A 15841-nucleotide genomic window follows, 5' to 3' on the forward strand; every position below is an offset into this window, starting at 1 on the left:
TTCCCGTAATTTTGTAAAGTGTTTTTGAGCATAGTTTCTGAAGGTCTTTCAAAGTTTTTCTTTGGACATAGGCTGCTTTTTTACTCATTTTCAGTCCAGTTCTTGTAACTTACCAGATTCAGAGGAAGGAAATTTGATATGTATCTGAAGTGCCAGGCCTAAAAAATTTGAACATTTCAGATGAACAGTGTCTAAAACATCATGTCCTTAAGAAATGCCAAAAAATTTATTAAACTAAAATCTGACGGACTGACAAATTTAAAGGAGGTGGTCAGAATTAAGATCTTTGATAAAACTGATGAATGCAGAAAAGTACCATCAGCTTTGATCCACCATACAAAACCATGTAATACCAAAACACATAACAGAATACTGTTAGACATGGAGTTGCTTCCCCATAGCCTGCACATCAACAATATTTAAGCAGTGTGGGATCATCATCCAAAGAAGCACTTTGGATGTCCTTCAAGAAGCGTGGAGAACTCTTTCTGTGGACTAAAACAAATTACAGAAAGCTACCTCAGAGAGCTCAATCTGTGCTGAAGAATGAAGGTGATCATACCAAATACCAGAGGTGGGATCAAGTCATTGTTTTGCAAGTCTCAAGTAAGTCTCAAGTCTTTATCCTCAAGTCTCAAATCAAGTCTCAAGTAATGTCAGGCAAGTCAGAGTCGAGTCTCAAGTCACTGGTGTAAAAGTCCGAGTAAAGTCACAAGTCTGAAATTTTGAATTTCAAGTCCTTTCGAGTCTTTAAAAAAACCCGAAAAAAGCATGTTGCAGTTATGCTAAATGTAAATATTAGACCATGTAATTTTTAAATCTGTGTTTTTCTCAACACATGACAAAATAGTGAACTTAGAAAATATACACAAATTGTGAAATTGCACCTCTTTAAAATGCAGCTCAATTAAACCTAGCTCCAAGAATAATTTTCACCGACAGTTCTGAGATAAGCTGCATGTTATTCTTGGATGCGCTTGTAGGACCGGCTTTAAAATCGCATGACAAAAATATCATACACATTAAAAAAAACTGCATCACCAACGTAGCCTGGACAACATTTGCCAGTTAGATGAAGTCAGCTATCTCATCGTAGCATATTTATATGCATGTTTATAAGCATACGGTTCTTGGAGTGAGTGCATACACTCATGAAGTTTAGTAACTTCAGGTCATGCAACAAGCCCAGGTACAGTTTACCGACGGATGGGTACAGGACCTTGAAATGCACCGAACGAAGGACCATCGTACGTATCATAATTTTACCAGTCTCACAAATCGTCTTCATAAATACACATTCGTTAACCGTTTATTAATATAACCTTTGAGCTCAACGGTAGTTAATTAGTAGTGGAAATAATTTCTGGTAGCATCACAGAAATGTAGCAGTGACAATAATACTGTATGCTGTAATCGCACTGGGCAATTAGTGATACAAAAAACCTGTTTTATCCTGTGAATAAAAGTATATGTTTTTGTCAATGTACCATAATAACAGAAGCGAAACGCAATATTGTGTCAGGACAATTCACTATTTATGCACAATAAACAAAGGAGCATAGCGCAACAATTTTTGTTCAGCGCCAGACTTGCTTGTAACCTATATCACCAGTTATGTTAAGAAAAATGACGTATTAACTACTAAAAAACACTGACCTTTGTGGAAATGCTTGGAGCAGACTAACATGTGAGCTGGAGGGTTCTGGGATGTTAAATTTGGTCTTTGAATGGCTGCAATCCAGGCCATCCGTCGCCTCTTTGTTACTTTGGAAACATGGCTCGAACTATTTCTCTTCAACGACGTAATCCGATAACAACCGATCTCTTTACCCATCGGCTTCCCGTGGCTGTCATGCGACCGGCTATTGCAGTTAATAATACAACAGCTTCTTGCCATTTTTGTGTTTCTTTTTATCGCTGTGTGACTGATTTCAATTGAAAGCCTGCATGTGCTAGTACCGCTTGCCACGAGTTCCCAGAATCCTTTGCGGTTTTACCCCTGAATGACGTCACATTTTCAATCTCTATATAATATGCATGTTAAATTTAATATTTGGGGTGAAATATTAAGTCTTCTCAAGTAAACCAGTTCAAGTCCAATTCAAGTCCCAGGTCATTGGTGTAAAAGTCCAAGTCAAGTCACAAGTCTTAGAACATTTTTTCAAGTCAAGTCTAAAGTCATAAAATTAATGACTCGAGTCTGACTCAAGTCCACACCTCTGCCAAATACTGACGTTCAAGTTTGTTAGAATTGTGCAGTCTGTTTTTATCTATTTCAATTTATGGCTGCATGTTTCAATAAATAGTCACATATTTGCCTTTAACTTAGCAAAATATTAAGAAATGAGGTTGACTCAAGACTTTTTCACAATACTGTACAATCAAAGAGCACTCAGGAAGATTTAGCTTATGCTGAATAATCAGAGTGTATTCATCTCACAGGAAGGTGAAAGATGCCATCGACACAAATGTGATCCTGATTGACATGTCTCCCCTCTTCAACACTGAAATTGACGACATTCATCTAGAAATCATGAACCTTAAGAAGAAACTCACCAGTGTGCCAACTGATAACGTAAATGACCAACAGAAAGGTACATTCCTTTTTTTATATGTTTTGTTTTTAAAATCACATCACATCACATCAGAGGATTTTAAACATCTTCAGATAAACTACACAAGATCCTTTTCTGAGTTTTTGAAGACTCCACATTTAAATTAAAGATCAGGACATGCACGGTCTTAATGTGAAGCTAAATACCTAAAAATGTTCACTTATCTCTAACAGAAAGTGAAGAAACATAAATATTCTCAGAAACTGCTTTCATGGTTCAGTTAAAAACAGAGCAGATCTATTTGTCAGGCAATGAATTCATCTTTTTAAACATAAACCTTTGTTTTCATCACAGAGCAGACTTCATGTTTCATGATTTCACTTTCTCTGCTTAGCGCGTGTCTCATCTGAACCTGTTGTAGAGCTGTTGGATGAGATCCAGACGCTTTACAGATTCTTCATGTTGGAGGATGAGAGGGTGGGAAATGTCAGCAAAGCTGTAGAGGACTCCATGGACACCAGACAGGAAGTCAAACACAAACTGAGCATGTGCAATACAGGAGACCTTGCACTGCTGAAGAAGAAGGTCACAGAGCTGAGTGTGGTTCAGCTCAAACAGAAGGTGACTATCTTTACCAAAAGATAGAGATAAAGATATCTTTATCTTTACCAAAGAGGTTTGAGTTTGAACCTGTGGTGAGGTCACTGACTGGGAGCAACTCAGCTCCTATAAAACTGGAGGGTATGGTGATCAATAATTTTTTAGCCAATGATTTAAACGCAATTCAATTCAGGTTTATTTACATAGCACCAAACCTTAAAGCTGTTATCTCAAGGTGCTTAAATCACAATCACAGTTCAGCAGATCAGAGTTGATGCCAAACTCAGCAGACATGTTTAGTTTACAGCACTCTCCATTAGAAAACCCGAACACTTAGACAAAATGTCGAGCGTCTCCTTGCTTTGAGCAAACCACACCTGTTTTAGCCAGTACCGTTAGGTCACACAGGTACACCTGAAAACCACTGGCACATTTCCTACAAAGAACAAACCTATGAATTTCGTTTGACCCAATGATGTTAGGCAAGACATCACCAACACCAAACCTACCTTTCATTAAGTCAAGATAAGATGATGTAAACATGGAAATTGTTCTTTGTTGGAAAATGACCAATCTAGAACAACCAGATGCAGTTTGTCAACAAACAAACAAACCAAAAACCCTACAATGTAAACATTGAACTGTAAGGTCATATGACTAATATATCACATGAGTAGCTGCAGGATTAAATGAATAGCTGATTGTCCTGTTGTCTCAATGCTGCTGTGAAAATCATTGATTCCATATAATCAAATCAACAATGACCGCTGGGTAAATGTGAATACTGTTTAAGCAATTTGTTGTGATGCGATAAAGGTCTGTGGCGATCCAGGTTTGGAGGACTGTTCAGGGTGTACTGGAGCTCTTTGTGGGCGTGATCTGGGGAAGAGGAAGTGCGGAAGTCCAAACTGTAAAGGAGCTGTTCATGTCAGTGAGGATGCTTCTAAGACTGCAGAGAAGCTGAAAGACCAGCTCATGAATTTGCCTTCCAGACTGCAGGACACCAAGAACAAGGCAGGTCTATACTGGAAACACTGGTGAATGCTCTACTCTCTATGGGAGTGGGTGAGGGTTAAACACAGGTTAAACCTGCAGGCCTCTTACCAAGCACCACGTTGGTTTGGAAGTGTGTTGGTGGTGTGTTGTGGTGTCATTTGACGAGACCAGTGAGTTTTGCATCTACATTTCTTTGATATTTGTGTGTGATCGACAGAACAGTAGAGCTCTTCCTGTTTTACTTTTTTGGATGAACAAACAGAAATGTTTTTTTCAATTTGATGACTCAAATCACACTTTCTTTTCTTCCTCACAAAGATGTTTTTAATTTTGCAGATGCTAGTGTTGTAGCATTATAAACTTACGTGTAGACCAATTACCATAGTGTAATATTTCACATCCCTCTCCACAAACTAAATCTTTTAAAAGGTGATTTCTTTTGTCAGATCAATAATGCCAATGAGATGACTTGGGATGCCAAAAACTGGGCCAGAGATCTGCAGGACCAGATCAACAACAATACAAACTCGTGTGAGAGAGAGAAAAACAAAATCAGAGAGCTTATTCAGCAAGTCAAAGACTACCTGATGGGTCAGTGCACACTCCACATTCATTAACTTATTGTTTAAAGTTGTAGAGCAATCATGTACAGTGTGTTCTTTCTCAGCCTGCAATGATCATCAGATCATCTCACTTTCCTCAGTGAGACATAGATCATCATCAAATCAACAGATTTAAGAGACAGTAATTCAGATCATTTATAAGCCACATAAAAGGCAGATGTGGAGGTCCTGTACAGCCAGAATAGAATAGAATAACCCTTTATTGTTGTTGTACTTGTACAACAAAATTGTGGGTGCTGCACACCAACTGTCCCAGAATAAAATATAAATAGTAGACAAATAGAACTAAATGATAAGTCTCAGTGTAGGTCCTCAGTCAGGTCACGGAAGCCTAAGGAGTTTGGAAAGAAAACAACTGGACATCTTTAAGTTTGTGAACATATTTCATCCAAGAGGCTTCACCAGGTCTAAAATTAATTGATGGATCATCCCATGTATTTAAACTGTAGTGGGGGTTGTTCATTAAGAGGGTCATGGGTAGATTCACCTGATCCAGCCCTAACTATATGTGTAAACATACACGGCAGACCCAGTGGCATTTTAATACTTTTTATTAATGCTTTGACGGATGCTGTCCACAATACTCACAGAGCTGCAGCTCTACTGCTGCCCGCTCAACATTATCACAACAACAACGCCAACCACAGGACCCAGTACAATATTCAATTCGTGATTGCGGATGCCGTGCAGGTGCGCCCACCTCCTCTGCACGGCACCGCAATCACGGGTGTGCCATGGGCTCCCCAGTTTCACCCATTGTGGCCAATTTGTACATGGAAGAAGTGGCAAAGAGGGCTTTGCTATCCTACCCTGGAACACCATCAAGCCGTTGGTTCAGATTTGTGGATGACACCTGGGTGAAAATCAAATCTCAGGACATACCACATTTTACGGATTACAATAACTCGGTGGACCGACACATCAAATTCACCAGGGAGGATATGAAATAATTGCAGGTTAGCCTTCTTAGACTGTGAGATTTCCATCAGTAATGGGGGACATCTAAAAGCTGACGTGCACCGTAAACCTACACATATGGATAAGTATTTAGTCTGGTCAGAGGGCCCGGTGGCGCCAGTGTCCGGCAGCCTCGCCTCTGTCGGTGCGCCCCAGGGTGGCTGTGGCTACAATGTAGCTGCCATCACCAGTGTGTGAATGTGTGTGTGAATGGGTGGATGACTGGATATGTAAAGCGCTTTGGAGTCCTTAGGAACTAGTAAAGCGCTATATAAATACAGGCCATTTAAGGCTTGACTCTTATCATCCACTGGAGCACAAACTGGGTGTCATTAGGACGCTACAGCACAGAGCTAACACCATCCCCACTGACACAGTGGCCAGGGAAGCAGACGAACATCACATGAAGAAGGCCCTGAGTAAATGTGGTTATCCCAGCTGGACTTTTGTCAAACCTGGGAAGGCACCTAAACAAAGCTCCAGCCGATCCAGGAGAGAAGGACAACTGCTGTCTAAGTGAAAACCTGTAGTAGTGATCCCGTAGGTGACAGGAGTATCGGAGCAGCTGAGACGCATTTTTTCTAAACACTGCGTCTCTTTGGCTTTTAAAAATTGGTCCACCCCAAAGATCGGGTCCCCCAACACAAACAGAGTAACATAGTGTACGCTGTTAAGTGCCAGGAGGATTGCCAGGATTTATACATCGGGGAAACCAAACAACCTTTGGCGAAGCGGATGGCAAAACACAGAAGAGCTACCTCGTCAGGCCAGGACTCTGCAGTCTATTTACACCTACAGGCCAGTGGACACTCTTTCAAGGATGAAGATGTACACATCCTGGACAGGGAGGAACGCTGGTTTGAGGGCGGAGTCAAGGAGGCCATTTACGTGAAAAGGGAAAGACCATCTCTGAATTGAGGAGGGGCCTAAGGGTACATCTGTCGCCATCTTACAATGCTGTGATTGCAGCCATTCCCCAACTCTCTGTGAATGGTGTAAATTAGGCTTTATACATGTAGTGTTTCATGTCCACTTTGAGGCAGTACCCACCAGATGGTAGCAAAGTACAGGATGGATCCTTTGAAGTCAGAGAGAGAGAGCGTGGCTTTACAGAGAACGTTGGTGCTGTTGTGATGCTGCTGTATGTGAGTATGTAATGTTTCTCTGCAGGAAACCTTTTCATTGCTCTTCACATTTCCTCCCTGACAGATGACATGGTTCCTCCAAAGGACACTGAGAAAATGGCACAAGCAGTTTTGAGAATCGAGCTCCCACAGTCACCTGCTAACATCCAGTCCATGATCAGCAACGTCAATAATTTGCTGAAAAATGCCACCAGATTCCTGGAGGACTTAAAGAACCTGGACAAGCAAGCCAAGGCAGCCATGGACCTGCAGCAGGAAGCTTTGGAACTCAAGTCAGTGCTGAGAGCATAAAAATGACATAAAAGCTTAATTCAAACCAAAAACTTTAAACTAGAAACTAGAAATGAAATGCAACCTTTAGCCTAAAACAGAGGTGGGGGTGCTCCAGGCCTCAATGGCCAGTGTCCTGCAGGTTTTAGAAATGTCAGCTGATTTAAATGGCTAAATGACCTCTGATAGCTTTAACTAGGCACAAACCTATTGCTGCAACAACCGAGACAATCCACTACAATGGCAAAAACAACACACCAGACACCAGAGCTATTTGTGTGATCTCGTGCATGAGGGAGGTGACCGGGACGAGCGCTGTTCCTGCCGCTCAAACGCCAGTCACTATATGTCAGCCCCTCTGTAGTCTGCTCTTTATTGTGGTTACATGAAAATGCATAGTCTCATTAACATATAACATATCAACCAGGCATGCGGTCCGCCTAAACAAAGGGCTCTTATACTCAAACAGATAAAGTAGGTGTCCTCCTATACTATATATCAGAAAGAGAAGGTAAGACCTCTATCATGACCTTAGGACGTGTGGTATGCCAGAGCATTCTGGAACGCACATAGAGTCTTTGCAGACTACTGAGGATCAGGCATTATATCATTATGCAATCGATTATATACCTCTCAGCATATATGATTATATGTTTCTAAGAGCTAACAACCTCCTCAACATGTCTTGAAGTTCTCCAGAGGCCTGGTAATAAACTAATCATGTGATTCAGGTGTGCTGACCCCAGGTGCTATCTAAAACCTCCAGGACACCAGCCCTTGAGGCCTGGAGTTGCCCACCCCTGCCCTAAAACCACCATCAGCTGCAGTCCCACTGACATCCAGCAGAGGCTCCAGCAGGGAGTCATCCCCATGTTTTTTTGTTTTTTTGTTTTTTGTTGTTTTTTTTTCCACCCCCATGGATGGTGTTAAGATTCAATATTGAGGAAGGGTACAAGAGGTGATCGAAGAATAACCACACCAATCCGGCCGGGTGAAGTCAAACGATGATTTTAATGAATACACGCGTGGGAAGACAACTCTGTACGCAGACAGGAAGTAGTCTTCGACTTAATCAAAGCATGAACAGATATTTTATAGCATCAGGGTTTGTTTACTGACGCCCCTTCATGCGTCACCGGTACATTTTATACATAGATCAGATCAACATCATCATGACTTTTCACCTAGAAAATCATCTTCTATTTTCATGGCTAGCCCTTCCTGTCTACCTTTCAGTTCTTGTCTTGTTCCTCTTTCTTGCCGAGACACCAAGAAACGGTTCCTCTTTTACCAAGACAATTTTGCAGTTACAGCCAAACATAACTAACCTCTTCCTCTAAATAAATCTAATTTAAAGTGTGTGTGTGTGTGTGTTGACCTCACATGCTCTTTGTGTCACCTCTTCACCTACTGTCTGTGTCTCGTCCTCAAATGCTCTTTCTCAATTCACCTGTTGCACTTCTGACCTTTTACCAGACCAGAAGCTCACTGAAACTATGTGTATGTCTTCTACTAAATAAATGTTTTAACCAAGAACCTCTACTAAAACCTTAATATAAAATGACCTGATATAAGTGTTTTGTAAGCATGTATTGCGATTCCTTCTATGGCTCCAAGTCACTTGCACAATAGATTGTCCGAACATCGCGCCGAACAAAGCTTCCGACCCCCAATTAATTGACCGAGCTCCAACTCTTTAATAAGCACAGATATGCATTGTGTATAAAATAGTCATAGCTGCTTAAGGCCTTCTTAAAGCTATCTGTTACATTGTTAAAGCCTCGTCTTAGCCCGCGGCTCAAAATAACTTCCTGCTTTCACTTCTGCATACAACTTCCTGTCAGCCTGCAACTCAGTCTTTCTGAAAGAGACACACACTGTTCTACCCCTGAATCAAGAACCTCCAGATTTTATTATTAATGCAATGGTAATGATGACAATTATTTAACTATAGCAGTAAAATAATTTCCTTTCTCGACACTCCCTCTTTTGACCTCTGGAACACCAGAGGTCACAATACATTGTGTCCTCACGCAGACCCTTCTCTGGTGGTCTCGAACCTCGAGATCTCCAGGATCCTCGTTTCTGGTTTGTGTTATTAGCTTACCCAGTTTAGGTTGTTTTTTCCACCAGTGCTGTTTTGTGCCCACCGTTGTAAATAAATATTCACCTGCACCAGAGCTGCCGCCTTTTGGGTCCTTTTCTACAACTCCACACGGCTTGCCTCGCAAACCGTGACAAGTTCACTTTTAATCCTTTAACCTTAACTTAAAAATAACAGTTTCAGTTTTACCATACCCAAATGATCAAAAACCCAAAAGGTCCTAAAATGATCCTAAATTATTAAACAATTAAATTATTAAACCCTAAACCCCCCTTTATCTTGATACATTTCATGTGTCAAGATACTATACAAAACTTAAAACTGCTCAGTTTTCCCCACTCATGATCCAATCTATGTCATAAAAATAAACTTAAAACAGAACAATTATCAGTCATGTGTTTCTACAATTAATGGTAACTGAGTTACATCAAAAATATTTCCCCTTTAGCATTTGGCCTTCTCCCAACAATATACTATAATCCCATAATCTAACCCCACCTAATAAAACAAAACAGAAATTTTCTCTGGTAAAAACAAATTGTTTGTCCACATTAATTCATCCTCACTCACATACAGTATCACATTCACTCACATGCAGTCACACCATGTATTTGCTGATAGTGGAGCCTCCCGCACGATCAGATACTCCACCCTCAGCAAAATGAGCTCCGTCATTTTTATTTTCCATAGGAAAATATTTCTTTATGCTTTTGGACTGGATTGACTCGCATAAAATCCTTTTTACAGGGACTTACGACCTTGATCAGTCCCCACAGGTAGCTTTCCTCAGCCAATTGTAATCTGGAAAGCCCCCTTATATTTGCTCCTCCCGATAATTTTCAGCGCCGTTATTCACTGTTGCAGGCCTGCTTAAAACAGAAATGAAAAATAGAGCTGATTGTTAGCTCATAAAAACAAAACAAAATCACCTGACAGGTTTTCTTTAAGTGCACTGTTACAAAATAATGGGCCCAATTTTAGACATGTCCATGTTTCCTAAAACTCCCTCTATTAAAAACAAAAATAACAACAACAACCTACCTGACAGAATCAACCCATCACCACAACAACCTTAAACACACAAATCTTGCCACCACATAATTTCACCTCCTCAATACACCAAAAGTCTCATTAAAACCACTCAATTTGCACACAAAAATCACCCCCTTATACTCTTAAATTCAGCATAAGACCCCTTACGACATCATATAATCACTAAACTATAAATTCCCTACCCCAATCTGCACTTCTCGTCTCTGCTATGCTTCCTCTTCCTGAAAGTCACAGTCACACACACTCCAGCTAATTTGCATACTGAGTCATCTCTCAAGAAGCTGTAACAACAGAAACATATGTTTAAACATTCCCAACTCATTAAATCATTTTATTTCTTCCAACAGTGATCACTAGTGTTGATCACTCAGTACGAGAGCACTCCTAAGTCACTCTTTTTTTAAAACTACTTTAATCCCTTTTTCGTTTTCATAACTCCCTTTGTCATATGGCTTATTCTATTCCTCAATTACAAACTCAAATGTATTTTATTAAACATTCACACCCTTGTATCATTCATACAAAATAGCAAGCTGTTCTTCATTGCCTATGTTTGTGTTCTTAGCCAGGTTTAATCAGTGTCTATGCATTAAACTCCATGAGCTTGTCTTGTCTTTATAAGTTTAATGCATTTTCTGTTTGTGTGTGTGAATTTGCATATGGTGCTTTTACAGTGTGTCAGACTCCTTCATAATTTTGCCTTTAAACAGTCAATTTTCTCCTCCCCAAATTTACTAACCCAAATTCTGATTTCCTACCTTAAATAGCAGCATTCCTTGTCCTCAGCCAGAAGGTAGGGCTCCACTTGCCACTTTCCACCTCCACCCTAGCCCAGCGGCCTTACCCGTCAGGACCCGTCTTCTTACTGAAGCCGAGAGTAATCGTGACTGTGCCTGCCTTAGGTTGTCCCAGGGTTTCGAGGTGGGATCTTACCCGTCATGGGCTATCCAGCCTTCCATACTCGCCTGATACGGGGCCCAAGTGGGCAGGGGAGGGAACACACTGGCTCTGGGAATTAAAGGAATGTAAGCTGCTTCCTTCATTGCATCTTATGTTAAACTATCTCTATAATAAGCTATCTCAATTCTGACTCCTTCCTAGAATAATTTCACATATGGCACTTTGTGTATGTGTGTTTTCTATTCATTAATGTAATTGTCAGTTATTTTCTCTCCCGGTCAGGGAACCACATTATTTTCTCTCTTCATTTTACCTTCTTTTGTTTGTTTGTGACGTTCTACTTTAGCTCTACTAAACCTTGATGTAAAAACAATACTCCCTTATTTCACGCACACACTCTGCCTTTTGCCTACACACACACTTCTCTCTCAGACTTCCTCTGTTCACACATCACCTTATATGGGCATGCAAACTTCCTGTCACCCACACCATTTCCTGTTACACACACACACCGCACGCAGCTGCTCAGAGCAGCTCAAACTGCTTTGCTGTTTCTCCAGGCTAATCAAACTTATTTTGTATTTACAATCTACAAACCCTCTGTAATTCTACTAACTTTTGACCTAAAATGTAGCATCATTCACACAATGATTTCATAATCCTCTCACACACACCTTTTAAATAAACTAAACTCTTATAACATCACTCATGCCTCTCTCAAATTAAAAACACTTTCCTAAGAGTCTTTTAGACATGCTTGTCATAATCAAAAAAGCAAGTAAAAAACAAACAAACAAAAAATTGAAACCTCCATTAATTCTCACCGCACACACAAGAAATTGAAAAAATAAAACCCACCAGCAGCTAATGCTGGAGAACAGTTACTACTGAAAGTCATGTGTTAGTCTTAAGTATATACAGTGCACTCAATATATTTATATATCTACATCCAAACTCAGTCAATTACTATACATCCACTACGGCAACTCAAAACTTTATTTATAGTCCTCTAATAAACATAAATGGCATTTTAAACACACACTCTACAATGTTTGCAGCAGTATTTGTAAAACCAACTGTGGCTTAAACAGTTCACTGCTTACTCATTTGCATTTTCACTCACACACACCGTCTAAAAATAGCAGCAGCATTGCCTCAGACTCCTTTCACACAGAGATCTCTTATTACAAAGACGTCTTATATTTACAACTGCACAGATTTTAAACCTTTTAACACCTATCGAATTTCGACAAATTTAACATAACAGTTTAACCGATAAACTCCCTGAGTTTTTTGCGATCAATTAACCAGTATCAAGACTTTAACTGTTTCTGGCCTCATTTCTAAAATCCCTAACTCAATTTAAAAGCGTCAACCAACCCAAACTTTTTGAAGTTTTAGGTTAAAGTTACACGCCCGAAGTCCACTTCTGCTGGCCAAAAAAGCGCAGATACCGTTGCAAACGGTAAGGAGACTCTAACTCCTAGTTATTCTGGAGTGCCCCAAACTCCACAGTGACCAACTGACTATCCCTCTTCGAGGACAATGTCTAAGCGTCCTTGACATTGGCAAGCGTTACCTCTGAGCACTGCGCTTCCTAGCAGACTCTAACTGCCGTTCTAGAATAATTTATAATACTTTGAAACAACAATCAACACCCAAAACAAGTGTATAACTGAGGCAGATCGACCCTGATGGACAATGGGGACTCTAACCCACAAATTGACCGACAAAGGTCTGACCTAATGACCAACCGGGACTTTAACCCACAAAATGACCAAATACCCTACCAAACTACTTGAGACTCTAACTCAATTTCTTTGGGACTTCAACCCAGTATTTAAACTTTTCTTATCAGACTCTTAACTACTTTCATTTCTTCTTAGCAGAACTCTAACTGCTTCAACTCATGAGATTTTCATCAAAATCAAAACAGACACCCACCAGTAACTTCAGTGAGTAGACTTAAATTTTATCATATCCAATTTGGCACACTTTGGAAATAATTCAACAGGTAGTGCCTTACCTTTTGGATAAGCCGGCTTATGCCCACTCACTTAGACCACTGGAATTCATGTCTGCCCGTCAGACCACCCAAGACCCCGGATTTCTCCGTCCAAACCTCCAACTCTCCCTCCTCAATAACCGGACGAAGCCCCCAAATGTTAAGATTCAATATTGAGGAAGGGTACAAGAGGTGATCGAAGAATAACCACACCAATCCGGCCGGGTGAAGTCAAACGATGATTTTAATGAATACACGCGTGGGAAGACAACTCTGTACGCAGACAGGAAGTAGTCTTCGACTTAATCAAAGCATGAACAGATATTTTATAGCATCAGGGTTTGTTTACTGACGCCCCTTCATGCGTCACCGGTACATTTTATACATAGATCAGATCAACATCATCATGACTTTTCACCTAGAAAATCATCTTCTATTTTCATGGCTAGCCCTTCCTGTCTACCTTTCAGTTCTTGTCTTGTTCCTCTTTCTTGCCGAGACACCAAGAAACGGTTCCTCTTTTACCAAGACAATTTTGCAGTTACAGCCAAACATAACTAACCTCTTCCTCTAAATAAATCTAATTTAAAGTGTGTGTGTGTGTGTGTTGACCTCACATGCTCTTTGTGTCACCTCTTCACCTACTGTCTGTGTCTCGTCCTCAAATGCTCTTTCTCAATTCACCTGTTGCACTTCTGACCTTTTACCAGACCAGAAGCTCACTGAAACTATGTGTATGTCTTCTACTAAATAAATGTTTTAACCAAGAACCTCTACTAAAACCTTAATATAAAATGACCTGATATAAGTGTTTTGTAAGCATGTATTGCGATTCCTTCTATGGCTCCAAGTCACTTGCACAATAGATTGTCCGAACATCGCGCCGAACAAAGCTTCCGACCCCCAATTAATTGACCGAGCTCCAACTCTTTAATAAGCACAGATATGCATTGTGTATAAAATAGTCATAGCTGCTTAAGGCCTTCTTAAAGCTATCTGTTACATTGTTAAAGCCTCGTCTTAGCCCGCGGCTCAAAATAACTTCCTGCTTTCACTTCTGCATACAACTTCCTGTCAGCCTGCAACTCAGTCTTTCTGAAAGAGACACACACTGTTCTACCCCTGAATCAAGAACCTCCAGATTTTATTATTAATGCAATGGTAATGATGACAATTATTTAACTATAGCAGTAAAATAATTTCCTTTCTCGACAATGGGTATCGTTTAGGTTTTATCCGATACCGGTGCCAAACCAGTACTTTTGAAACGGTGCCGGTGCTTAAACGGTGCTCGAACCGGTGCTTAAAGAATGGAGAACACAAACTTTGTCCAAAAATCTCTTATGTTATTATTTTTAGCAGTCTCTTTTTTTCTGCAAAATGATTACCAGGTTAGCCTTTTTTGCAGCTATAGGGCATATATGGTATCACTCTATCAAACAAGAAGACAGCCGCATGTAACTACGACGGTGTTTGCTAGTTCACCTTACGTGCATTAATGTAATAACGTGGTTAGCCTACTCAACGTAAATTACACACGAACAACATTAAGCTACTCACGCAGAGAAGAACGGCTGCTGCTGCCATCATCATCCTCATCATTTCTGCTACACTGGCAGGGCTAGGGGGCAGGACTCTCCTCTTCAGGTGCTTGGGGGATGTTGCTAACTCCGGGTCCAATAACAGGCACCACACCCACAGTAGTTGTGCTCGGTGTGAGGTCTCACAGCAAGCTATCAAATACGGTGCATTTCTCAGCTTTTAAAAAAATGCTATGCGTCGCCAGGTGTTTCATCAGATTTGAGGTGTTACCTCCTTTGCACAGTATCACAGTATCAGCTTAAAGCACTTGTTGCAGACTGTTGAGTTTGCATCTTTTGCTGTGAAGTACAGCCAGACTTTTGACTGCTTCGCCTTGGGCATTTTTAATCTGTAGCTCTGCAATAAAAGACTGTAAGTACCTGGACCCGCCTACTATCCTCGGAAAGGTAAAATGATTGGCTAGAATCCAAAGTGTATGACATCTCAAGAAAAAAAAAAGCACCGAAACCAAGCACCGAAATGTGCGCTGCTTTTCGGCCTGGTTACTACCGTTTATGTCAGTGCCATAATGGCACCGGATACTGGTACCCATCCCTAGTTAAGACTTTACCACAGATACGTCCATGTTTACTCTTTTGATTTTAGATCATTTGCTCTGTCTCATTTGTGTTTCCCCCATTTTTGTCATCAATGAAAGACTCTATAACATTTCAAAATGGAAAAGGTAAGGACACAACTTCTCACTACAACGCTGTCCAACAGGAGCTTCATGATGTCATGAACAATATAATACCGTGACTGTGAAGATGACCTCAGACAGTATCAGAGGCCATTTTTCATTTTTAGTCTTTCAGACGAACACTGAGGAGTTTTGGACACATCCACAGCTGATCTGTGACTGCATGAAACATTATTTTTCTTCATATGTTTTAGATGTTTTTCTCAGGCATAGTGAGATGCTTTCAGTGCTGAACTGGTCCTTTGGATGTTCGGCAGCAGGAGCAGAATCAGCTTTCTGAGTCTGAGTGTCACTGCTCTCTGATGTTTTTACTTCCTGTCCTTCTGATTAGTGATTTATAGGTGGAACACAT

The 15841-nt window shown here is 40.6% G+C and overlaps 1 protein-coding gene and 1 long non-coding RNA gene across 3 annotated transcripts in view; one reads left to right on the forward strand and one right to left on the reverse strand.

Annotated features, from left to right (window-relative positions):
- Positions 1-15841, forward strand: part of lamb4 (laminin, beta 4) — a 90424-nt gene that overhangs the window by 69288 nt on the left and 5295 nt on the right. The window contains exons 31-35 of one of the 2 annotated variants that reach the window (XM_080304022.1): positions 2443-2594; positions 2977-3176; positions 3972-4169; positions 4598-4742; positions 6941-7148. In XM_080304022.1, coding sequence (XP_080160148.1) covers positions 2443-2594; positions 2977-3176; positions 3972-4169; positions 4598-4742; positions 6941-7148 — 903 coding nt within the window. Of the gene's footprint in view, positions 1-2442; positions 2595-2949; positions 3177-3971; positions 4170-4597; positions 4743-6940; positions 7149-15841 lie in introns of both variants that reach the window. The other variant, XM_026172277.2, reaches the window with a different exon arrangement.
- Positions 8139-14542, reverse strand: LOC145429895 (uncharacterized). The gene is made up of 2 exons (XR_013910226.1): positions 13893-14542; positions 8139-13841 (listed from the first exon to the last, which is right to left on the reverse strand). It is a non-coding gene; the product is annotated as an uncharacterized LOC145429895 (long non-coding RNA).

The sequence above is a fragment of the Astatotilapia calliptera genome, chromosome 7, assembly GCF_964374335.1.
Source record: "Astatotilapia calliptera chromosome 7, fAstCal68.1, whole genome shotgun sequence".
NCBI lineage: Eukaryota > Metazoa > Chordata > Actinopteri > Cichliformes > Cichlidae > Astatotilapia > Astatotilapia calliptera.